General features: G+C 43.0%; 1 protein-coding gene across 1 annotated transcript in view; it reads left to right on the top strand.

The window, feature by feature from the left end:
• The window catches only part of FRMPD4 (FERM and PDZ domain containing 4), a 1,562,866-nt gene that overhangs the window by 1,448,265 nt on the left and 102,336 nt on the right, over positions 1-12,265 (top strand). Inside the window, exon 9 of the mRNA XM_086934577.1 lies at positions 6,427-6,546. Within this exon, the coding sequence (XP_086790703.1) occupies positions 6,427-6,546 (120 nt within the window). The remainder of the gene's footprint in view (positions 1-6,426; positions 6,547-12,265) is intronic.

Raw genomic sequence — 12,265 nt, 5'->3', positions numbered from 1 at the left:
GATGCAGACCACCACACTGAAATGCGTTAGAGCCACAGCTGATGTGTGATACTTGGCAGGGCTGCCCATTGTTATTTGTGCAGGCAATGGAACCCTTTGTGGCTAAACTAGAGTTGAGAACCATCTTTGGGCATTCCTCTGTGGATGACAATCCATTGGATCCAGGCTTCCATGGACAGGCCTACTGTTCATAAGTTAGTTGAGGGTTCACATGGTCCCAATCACTGTGTCCTAGCACAAATTTGAGACTGTATTTGGGCTAGAGATTACAATGGCAAAGTCATATACATGGATTTTGAATTACATTGCTTATCAGCAAAATTACAGTGGGCTGCTACATGGCTCAGTGACCAACAACTTACTGAGATAGTTACCCTAGAAGGCATACTTCTTGAGGGCATGCTCTACCACTTATTTCATACCAGGGCCACTGTACCACAGGCTATTTATTCCCAGCTTGGTAAGGGTTGCACTGGGTTTCATGCCAAGGGTGCTCTGTAGGACACAAGTGAAAACTTTGTAGTATTCTCTGTATTGTGCCTTCCAGGCACCTGTAGGTAGAACCTTGTTTCATGTTTTAATTTTGCGCTGCATGCAGTCAGTCTCTCCTCCACCTCCTTTTCTGGAGACGCCAGGCAATCCACCCATAATTTGGAAGAAATGGTTCGATGCGTTCGAGACTTATTTAAGTGCAATAGGCGCGTCAAGATATCGCGCAGAGAGGAAGAAATGTCTATTATTACACTCATTAGGTTTTGAGGGTAGAGAAATCTATAAACACTTACCTCCTTTAACAAGAAACAACGCCGAAGAAGATGTTGATGAATACACCGAGACAAGAATGAGACTGGAGTTGAGATTTGATGTAAAGCCTAGTCTTGTTGTAATTAGACATAAATTCTTCAAAAGAGAACAGCTACCAGGGGAGGATGTTGAGACATATGTTTCAAGTTTAAGGCAATTGAGTGCAGAATGCGAATTTGAGGGTTTCAGAGAACAATTAATTAGAGATCAATATGTATGTAAATGTACTGACAAGTCAATCCAACAAAAACTACTTACTTTGGGCAACCCAACACTTGAAGAGACTATCCGTACGGCCAAGAGTATAGAGTTGTCTAAAAAGGAAGTGAAGGAACTTGAGAAGAAATGTGAAGAAGCAATTTCCATAGTTAGAACTAAGGAGAACAAGGATAATAAAGCGGCTTCTGGTCAACAACGTTTTGAGAAAAACAATTTTCCCAGTTCACAACGTTTTGAGAGAAATGCCTTTTCTAGGAGTGACATTTGTTATAGATGTGGTAATCCTTCACATAATAAGAGCAACAAATTCTGTCCCGCTAGGAATTCTACTTGTCGAAATTGTGGAAAATATGGTCATTTTGCGAAAATATGTCAAATTTCTAAACAGGGAAATTCAACCTTCACGAATAAGTCTCAGGGGCAGAGCAATGTAAATGGGGTAGGAAATGTCACAGAATTTTATGAAAGTACCGGAAGGGACTCAGATCCTATCAATAGTATCCAAGACGACCTTAGGGAGATGGTTGTGGTGGTACGGGATGATGGAGTCATCACTGGGGACCCTTCAGAGTGTGTTGACCCTTATGAAGATTTTGGTGTGGGTGACAAAGTACTTTCTTTGTTAGTAGATTCAGGCGCTAGAGTAACAATGATCACCCAAGAATTGTTTGATGAAACTTGGCCTGAAAGGAAGCTCCAACCACCTGATAGAGCTCCCGTTTCTTATGAAGGATGCAGGATAGCTCTCCTTGGTTTTTTTGAAGATATCATTCAGTTCAGGGGTAGGAAAATATTTGGTAAAATATATGTTTCAATTAAGGGGTTAAACATTTTGGGGTGGTTCCACCAGGGCTTGTTTAAGTTGATTCTAAGACCAGGTACAAAAGAACAGGTTAGTGTCGCAGAATCTTGTGACTATATCGAAAAATTGGCTGTCGTAGAGTCAAATGACTATAATGAGAAATTAATTTTCAAGTTTCCTACTGTTTTTGGGAAGAGTCTTAGAATGATTAAAGGTTTTAACCACGAGATAAGAGTGAAAGATGGGGCTATCCCTGTTAAACATAAGGTCAGGAGTGTCCCTTTCAGCGTAAGAGATAGTTTAGAAATGGAGTTGAGTGAGTTGTGCAAGAAAGGGGTCATAGAGCCTATTGAGTCGTCCTTGTGGTTGTCTCCTCTTGTTGTCGCCAGGAAAAGGAATGGTGATTTGCGCGTCTGTGTGGATTGGCGCAGTCTCAATAAAAACATCTGGATTGATTCACACCCCTTGCCAAAAATTACAGATTTGTTGTCTCTCACTAGAGGTGCAAGGTGGTTCACAAAGTTGGATTTAGCTTCCGCTTACCATCAGGTGGTGTTGAGTCAATCCTCTAGACATTTGACGGCATTTGTTTCTCCTTTCGGGAGTTTTCAATACTGCAGAATGCCGTTCGGCCTCGCGTCGGCGGCAGCAGTTTTCCAAAGACTAATGAGTCAAATGTTTAAAGATACTCCTGGAGTAATTGTTTTCCAGGATGATGTTTTGATTTTTGGCGAGAACAAAGAGGATCATGACAATTCTTTGAATCAAGTTTTAGAAATCATGCAAGATAAAAGTATTGTACTTAAAAGTGAGAAGTGTGTTTTCCTAAAGGAAAAAATGGAATTCCTTGGACATGTGGTCTCGCATGATGGGGTGGAACACGTCCTGGTTTGGTGAAAGCCATCGTAGATGCTTCTCCCCCTGTCGATAAATCTGGATTGAAGTCTTTCATTGGTCTCAGTGAATTTTACTCCAGATTTATCAAGGATTATGCATCTAAAGTTCAACCTCTTACAAACATGTTAAAGAAGAATGTGCCATTTATTTGGGACAAGAACTGTCAAGAAATTTTTCAACGGATTAAGTTACAGTTAGTGAGTGACAGTATTCTTAAACCTTTTGATCCTAATAAGGAATGTGTTGTGACTGTGGATGCTAATGGTTTTGGTCTTGGGGCTGTGCTTACTCAAAAGAATGGCCAAAGTGATAACACCATTGCATATGCTTCGAGAGTGTTGCGTGGGGCTGAGGTGAATTTCTCTGTCATTGAGAAAGAGCTTTTGGCTTGCTGGTGGGCGGTCAGGAAGTTCAACCCTTTTCTTTGGGGTAGTCATTTCATGATTCGAACGGACCATAGTCCTTTGGTCTCTATTTTGTCTGGGGAGAAGATTAAGGAGCATACTCCTAGGATTGCTAGGTTGTCGACGAAGTTACTTCAGTACAATTTTGACATCGTTTATTTGCCTGGAACGAAGAATGTCAGGGCAGATTATTTTTCACGCTTTTCCATTACTGGGAATTATGCTGATTTTGAAAAGGAAGATGATCAAGAGGATTGTTTTGTTGCTGCTTTGGATCTTTAGGGAATGTGTGCTGTTAATGAAGTTGAGTGGAAAAGGGAGTTGTTAAAAGATGAAGTACTTGTTCAAGTCGTTAATTATTTGAAATCCGGATGGCCCAAAGAAAAGAATGTATCTGGACAATTCCAGACCTTTGTTAAGATTGCCGATGAGCTCACTGTTGAGGATGGTATTCTTTTGCGGTGTGGAAGGCTTATTCCTCCTGAGAGTTTGAGGAAACGTCTAATTGATGGTGCACATGAAGGTCATTTAGGGAAGACTTTCACGAAATGTAGGTTGAGGGATGTGTTTTGGTGGCCGCAAATGGATGTTTGTGTTGATACTTTGGTTGATAATTGTGTTATTTGCAAGTCCTCCGACAAAAGTCACAAGGTAAGGACACCCCCTTTGGAACCTATTCAATTTCCGGAGAGAGCGTGGGAGAGGATTGGCGTTGATTTAGTTGGTCCTTTCAATCTCTTACCCTCTTCTTCACGTTTTGCCATTGTTGCCATTGATTATTACTCCAAATGGCTGGAGATTCGTTTCATCAGCGAACCTTCCTCTTCTAATGTAATTCTTCTTTTAAAAGATATTTTCCTGAGAGAAGGTTTTCCTTCGTTTGTCATGACGGACAATGGTGTTCAGTTCATTAGTTCTGAATTCGAATGTTTTCTAAAACAAGGTGGTGTTACTCACAAGAAGAGTTCTTTCTATCACCCCCAGGCTAATGGCCTTGTTGAAAGGATGAATCAAGTGCTCAATAATTGTGTGCAGTGGGCTATTGCTAGCAAGTGTGTAGTTGAGAATGCTGTGCGTTCCATGTTATGGTTTTACCGTACCACTGCGCATTCATCAACTGGAGTTTTTCCTTTTGAACTTTTAAGAGGGAGGAAACCTTCTACGAAAATTTGTCCTGGATGGATGTCAAAATGGGTGACGATGAATGTAATGGATGGCATTGATGGTTTTGTGAGGGACAAAGTTACTGCAGCACAAGCAAAGCAAAAAGTTTATTTTGATGAAAGGAAAAGGACTGTTCCTCATAACATTTGTGCTGGTGATGTTGTTTGTATCAAAAATCCAGTTCATGTCACCAAGGGAAGGAGCAAATTCTCCGAGCCTTTGGTGGTTGATAAGGTTTGCGGTAATGCAGTGCGGGTGAACAACAAGAATTGGTGGAACATTTGTAAAGTTGTTAAGGTCGGTAGTGACGATGTTGTCTCTAATAACTTTTTGTCAAGTTCTAGTTCTGATACCAATAATGGAAATGGTAGTTGTAATGATGTAACCTTTGTGCCAGAGCTTCGCAGGAGTCTGAGAGTCTGTAAGATTCCTGCCAGGTTCAGGTAACCTTCTTGTACTCTGTTTACTGTTCTCTGCCGTGTTCTTGTTCTTTATCTCGCTACTTTTCTTTGCTTACTCATCCTTGTTTCCTTTTCTTCTTTTCTTTTCTATTTTCTATCTTCTTTGGGTTTTATTATCTTTTGTTTTGTAGAAAAGAGGATAATGTAGTATCCTCTGTATTGTGCCTTCCAGGCACCTGTAGGTAGAACCTTGTTTCATGATCATTCTGTGCTTTGTTGTAGAATGTGGGCTGTATGGCAGTTGACCGCTGCTTCTGCCTGATGTCGCTGTTATTCTCTTGAGCAGAATAAAGTCTTCATTTAACTTCCTCTCTGGTTACTTCTTTGAGCATATACTACAAACTTCTGCTTCGGAAATCTCTAAACAGACCCCTTAAGGCTGGGATTAATAAATGGCCAAGATCGTCTTGACAAGGTCTGAGGCTGTGAGAATGTAAAAACAGGTTTGACACAGGATCCCTGCCTGCATTCATCTCACTAGTGACTGGGCATGTGCTCTACAAGGCGTATTTCTTAACACAGAGGGCATTAGTGGAAATGATGTGTAGAATCTGGGGTCTAATGGCAACAAACTCCAGACTCATGCTCAAATACATTTACTGTACATTATGAGAGAAGGTAGAGGTTATAATATTGTAAATGGTTTTATGGTGTTTGGACAAAATATTGAGCTGTAAATATCAGGAGGCAGAAATATCGGGGGAAAATATTGTGATACACAAATATCGTGAAGCAAAAACTATTATTGTCCACGGGCTCTGATTAACATCAATACTTTAACAGAAGGCCATAATCTCCCCCGCACCGCGCTTTACTAACAAAACAGTCGAGCCAGTTTAAAAAGACAGCGTGTACATTCTGCAAGTACACGCTGTGTTTTTAAACTGGCTCTACTGTTTTGTTAGTAATGCGCGGCTGCAAGAGCAATTGTGGGCTTTTGTTAAAGTATTGATGTTAATCAGAGCCCTTTCTCGTGTTTATCCAATTTGCAAACTGCCCTTAAGACCCTTATTGTGGCACTGTATGTGTGAAAATAATTAAACAACAGGGGGTGGTGATGGACAGAGTTTCTGAATTAAGCAGAATACTCTCACCCAGTCAAGAGATCAGGGCTTGATCCAACACCGTTTTTTAGCTCACTGCACCATCCCAGCTCAGAACCTGGCTATATGCAAATTAGTCTGTCGACTGAACTGGGGTGGCGGAGTGAGCTAAAGAACGGTGATGGATTAAACCCAGATCAGTTGACTGGGGGTGAGTGTTTGTATTGTCAACGCTCCGTCCATCACCACCTTTGGTTTTGCACTGTATGTGTGAACATGCACCATCTTTTCACTTTTTATTTTAAGTAAACGTTTTGAGTGACATTTGGCACCGCACGCGCGGTCTGGTTCCTGGCGCACATAGCCATGGTTGCAGCGCACAGAGACCCTCCACTGCCGCACACAGAGGAAAAAAATTAGAAGGAACATTGGGTGGGTGCATCATATCACGTTACATCACTGGCATACACTGCAAACATGATTACATCTGAGCGCCAAGGCATTGAGTCGGAATACAAAATAACATGGCAATGGTTTCAGTGGGTGAATTTGGCTTCCGCAAGGTATGGTTCAGTTATGACAGTGGGTAAATATACCACTACTCATATGTTACCATTGCTTGTCCTGTTTAGGTGACGCAGAGACCGGGAGCCCATAAGATGAGATGCCTTTTCCGAATTAGCTTTGTACCGAAGGACCCAGTTGAGCTGTTGAGAAGAGACCCGGTAGCATTTGAATATCTGTATGTGCAGGTAAGTGGCAGTGCTCCCAGTACTTAAAACAGAGTGAATGAATGAGTTAGTGAGTGTGGCCTTGTATGAAGTGCACATTTTGGAATGAGCTGCCCTTGTTGCTCATCAATTACTTTTTGGATACCCATTCACAAAACCCTTTGTGCACATAAGTTCCACTATCATTCTTTATAAGTCTAAACTCGCCTTTGTACTTCACAAAACATGAATTTACACTTGTAAAGGGCTTCATTTGCGCATGATATTAAACCAGCCTGTTATGATATTATGTTGGAGTAAATCTTTCAGACCAGCAGTTGAGTTTCCAAGGTTTGAAGGCAATGTAGTGTTGGTGAACACACAACATTTTTGAGTTTGTGGATATTCAAAAACGTGTTTTTTTACTGCTCAATTCCCATCATAGGCAAGGTCGTTGATTTACTTCTTGCAAGAGCAGGACTACATCTCTATCCAGGTTAGGAATGTGGAGGGAACCTATCCAAAATTGGTCAAGGTGTGGGGGGAGGGAATGTATTCTTATTTTAATAAAAAGCCTGTGCAGATATATTTTCGCTAAACATTTTACACCTGTCAAAATAATATAAACCATGTACATTAACGCATATATAAATGTTTACACTTGGGAGAATTCCTTGGAAATTGTGACTGTAGCAGCGTATCAGGATTACTCTCATCATCCCATCGATTTTTGAGAATTCCCCAAAATGTGTTAATCTTCTCCAAATGCAGACTTAAATCTAATTGAGTAGATGTACACATTTTCCTGAGATCCATTAAATGGATGCCAATAGGGGGATTTAGATTTGTTTCAAAGATATTGGTTCTGAAGTCTTTCCTGTATCCAAGGCTAGGACCTTAAACGCCATGTTGTGCTATGAATTATTTTTTTGTAAAGCCTTAGTGCTCCCGAGACTGGGCTATTTGTGCTAAAGACAGCGGCAGCTCCTCCATTATGGCGAAGGAGCGTCACCCCTCTAAAAAACCTCAGGAAAGGACAAATAAAACAACACTCATTGTATTTTTCCTTTCCTGACAAGTCTTGGGGGGGTGCTGGTAGTGACACGCACTGAGGGGACCGGTAGTGCACTTCCATCACTGCGCATGATGGTTGGCGGTCGGCTGAGGAAAAAGCTGTGTTCCACATGCTCACTCGAGCATGTGTCCCTCTCAGGAGGGCCTGGTTGCCTGACTTTCGCTTTAGCAAGAACGAGAGGAAGCCTGACACTGGGGACAGCACCAGACATTGGCTTAAAGCCCTTTTAAAAAATGTTTTAATGAATAAACAACTTGTGTGGATGGTAATTGCTCTTGACAATTACCATCCACATAACTTAGAAAACATGGTGGGTGGCACCCTGGCGCCCTCTAATGGCAGCCGCTGCTGTCTGCAGGCACTGTCTGTGTATATAATAAGAAAAATCAAGCATTGGCATAGCCAATAGTTCTCACCTTTGGAACCTTGTAAGTGTTTAGCCATGCAGCACATTATCCTGGGTGCTGTGCCGCCAGGGATTGAAGAGCTATGCAATTACTATGCACTGGGTCATGCAGTCTGATTCAGGAATATGTGCGTGCCTCATGAAATATTTATGGAAACATTCCAAGGATTTCTAATGCACAATCAGAGAGACCAGTTCCTCGATGCAAGTCAACAGCACTATAACGTTCTTTGTGTGACTGCATCACTAGATTTTTGAACAGTCTATGAAAAAAAGCAGTGAAGTACTCTCCAATGGCGGGGAGTCGCAACATTTTCATGTAAATGTAAATTAAATTATAAACATATGTTTACTGCTGTATTCACCTATACCAACAGGGCCCAATACTTTCTAAACCCGAGGAAAAGCATAAACCTCATAGGAATAAAGCTCTGACAGGTGCGAGACTGAACCTTAACAAATGTGAATCTGACTGAAATGCAGTGCCTAATTTGAGCCGGTGTTTGTCGGTGGGGCTCACCTGCAGTCATTTTTGGGCCACGCTGGCCCTTATTTTCCTTATCAGACATTCCCCGAGAGCATGAGATGGGAAAATACACAAACGGGAAAGAAGAAGGAAGATAAGATGGAAAAACTGACAATAAGGGAGTAACCCCAGCAATGCATACTAGGGGAGAGGGCCTTCCCACACACCTCTCTAAGTGGGGAATCTGTGCCCCGGCCAGGTTAGTGGAACCTTTCAAACACCCCTCCTATTCGGAGTCAGGACATCTTTCGGGACTTCTCTGGAAGAGAGAGACTGATAACAAACTTAGTTTCTGTCCACAACAATGCAATCTCACAAGGTCCCCGGTTGCTTAGTAATACCCATCAAAACAAAAGAATGAGGGAGGAGGGTGTTTACTATGGCAGTCAGAAACTGCAGGGAGAAGGTATTTATTCCCTCAAGCCTCAGATGCCCCAGAGTTTTAGGACATGTAACCTCCACAAGCCAGCATTACCACTGTTGTAGTGTGGACATTAGGACCCTGCAGGCAGAGTCTTCCAGAGGTCCATAGCCAGGACACTGGACAACACTTCCTGCCCAGGGGACTGAGCAGGAAGGGAAATGCAGTAGGAGCATGGCATTCCAGGGCAGAAGAGAGTGGGGCCAGCATGGGTGGAGACAAGCTCCCCCAGGAGAGGAGGAACAATGACCAAGAGGGTTCCAGTAATAAAGAATTGACTAGCAGGACACCAGAGTCAGTGTGCTCATTTACCTGCATCTGGACATGACATGACACCCACTAGTAGAGCCTCTCCCCTTTTGGTGTAAATGTGACAATCATTTCAACAAAACTAAGATTGTCAGCCACAAACTGTTAGTCAACCCTTAACCTTGAATGAGGTAGAAGTAGCCACACTTAAGTATGAATGTGGTTACAATATGGTGCCTTTGTGCTCTTTTGATGAAAGCTCAGACATTGTGAAGCCCACTACACGAGAAAATGGAGGGCTGGCTCAGGGTCAAGGAGGCACCTCTTCCACTGCCATTCAAGGGCGTTCCTAATACAAGCCAGCAATCCAGTGGCAAGTAAGAGCCAGGGGAGTTCATTTTCATTCAAGTGCAAGGCAAAATGATTCTACTTCTTTCTGCACCATGGCAATTCTCTCATCAGGGGCTGTTCGCTAACATCAATTGATCAATCATTGGTCTAGACCAGGGGTCTCCAAACCGGTCCTGGAGGACCGGATCCATGCCAGAGTTTTAAAATTACTACATGTATCCCAATGGGGATATCCAAAAAATCTGGCATGAATCCGGCCCTCCAGGACCGGTTTGGAGACCCCTGGTCTAGACTCTCAATTGAAGTCAGTCCCTCATTTCAGGGAGTGCGGTGGCAATCTCAGTCTTGGTAGTGAACATGTATTCAGGCTACTAGGTAGCATTGTTCAATCAGCTCGGATGGCATGCCAGAACCTAAAGCACATGAGCACAAATATAATGCTCAGACTCTTTAGAAAATCACCTTAATTTCTTCCCACTCCAGTCTTGCCTCCCCCATTGCTATCTGAATGTTTGCTAAAGAGATTTCCAACCTCTTCCCTGGTGGTACTGCTGAATGCAGCGTCCTTTCGGGCTTCCGGTCCCGAAGATGTGTGTAGCGCGTGTTAATTGCATATCGCAGGAGACCAATCAAACACCAATCTTCATGGATTTCCTGCACCCCACATATTCTGTATAAATTCTTCTACTACGAGGATCTTGGATTTTCTGGCCTGGATAGTAGATTAAGCCCATTCTCACTTTATCTGTCTTAAGTCTCTCATGACGTCAGCCGGCATCCAATGTGGAATGCGGTTGAGTACCTCTTTAGTGCGGTTGATCTGCCCTGGTTCATGTGCATCACAGGGTTTGAATCTACAGCCTAAATGACATGCAGTTACTAAATTGACCTCAGATTTCCATCCTATCCGGGAAAATGTACGGGTTTATTTAGAAGACCCTTGCGCCACCGTTGCATGACTCTTAATATGGGAAAAAGTGACATACGTGCGACGCAAGGGGCTTGTAAATAAACCCCAAAGTTGTTAGCAGTGGAACCAGCAAAATGGCTGACCATAGTGCCCAGCATTCAAAGGACCTTGTGCCATAGCTAAGTGCGATTTCGATACCATATGCATTTTAAAATACTCTAGACGTTGTGTTCATATTTCCACTGTGTTGCATATTTATGCCAGAAGCACTGCATTCTAGTAATCTGTAATGCAGTCTATCTAGCAGTCAAATCTTAAAACTTCATTTCTGTGTTTCTCATCATCCCTTCCAACTTTTCAGCCCTCTTGTGTTCGGTAGACACAGCGCTGCAAAGAAACTTCTAATCGTGAACAATTCTCTTAATGGCAGCTAATGTTTGAATTTACATGTTTGACCTAATCTCTATTGGGTCCTCTACTCTCTACCATTACTAGCTCTACTCTCCCCAAAGTATCTAGGACCTCCCTTGCGCCGTCGGAATGTCACTTTTTGTGATGTTCTGTTGCGCAGGAGCCTGCTCCAGATTTACGAGGCAGCACTAAGCCACTTTTCTGGCTTAATGCTGCCTCGTAAATATGTTCCCCTTTAACGCAGTTTTCTGCATTGAAGGGGCTAGCAGTGGGTGTTGGTGGGGCGTTACCAGCAATATCCATGGTATTTTGACACTGCCCCAGATTTATGAGAAACTGTAAATCTGAGGCAGCGCCAAAAACTTATGCCTCCACAGGGGAGGCACAACGAGGAGAAATATCTTTATTTCTCCTACTTTTTCCTTTTTCTATGAGTGCTGCATTTTGCAGCACACATAGAAAAAGAAAAAAAAACTCTTCTGATTGTTTTTGTGCAGGTAGGTTTCCCTTCTTGCACAAAAACAATCATCCCCCCAACACAGGCACCCTTGCACCCTGGTATAAAGGTGCCTGCGTTGACGCATGGCAGCCAATTGTGCGCCGGCGCAGGGGAAAAGGACAGGAATGCGCTGTATCTCATAGATATGGTGCATTCCTGCCTTTTTCTGTTGCCGTAGGGCAGCGCAGCAGGAAGGCCTGCACTGTTCTACGAAAAAATACATAAATGAGACCCCTAGTACTCATTGCCTTTGTGCCTTCATAGAGTTGACGACTTTGGAGCTAGGAAACCAGGTTCGAGCCTCGGCGTTGGCTCAACATCCTGTGATTTTGGGCAAATCACTTAACCTCCCCACGCCTATCAAAAATGAATGTGTCCTTGTGTAATTTAATTGGTGCTCATGTAAAGCGCTTCAATACCTTTGGGTCGAGTTCACGCTGTATAAAACTGCAAAAACAATAATACCAAACACAACATGACAGAGACGTTTTTGTGCTCAGATCCCATCTCCCCTACCTGCGTGTGGTGTGTTATAGTACATTCACACAAGCAGTTTGCTATGGTCAAATTACCCAGTACCCAAAGAGATTCAGGGGCAGGTCCTTAATCAGGCGAGTGGCTAATCAGTTGTATCTCTCAATTCACTTACCCTGGGCTCCTGGAAAATTCTAGAGATCCCCTACTCTGGGCTGCACAGCATCACTCCCTGCAACTTGCCTTACGCTCTGCTGTCGCAGTACGAGAGCCACCAGGCCCTGCATGCACAAGGCCTACTGGCACACTTTCACACCACCTTCTGGAATGACAGAATTTGTGTTGTATCTGCAGGTCTCCAGCCTCTCTAATGACAGCACCAGCACACCTGCCTTTCTGTTGCCATGTCTCCTCCCAGTGATATCTCTCAGCCAGCAGT

This window comes from Lissotriton vulgaris, chromosome 8 (assembly GCF_964263255.1).
Source record: "Lissotriton vulgaris chromosome 8, aLisVul1.2, whole genome shotgun sequence".
Taxonomy (NCBI): domain Eukaryota; kingdom Metazoa; phylum Chordata; class Amphibia; order Caudata; family Salamandridae; genus Lissotriton; species Lissotriton vulgaris.
The sequence above is the reverse complement of the archived record's forward strand: the minus strand, read 5'-3'. Positions and strand labels throughout refer to the sequence as shown.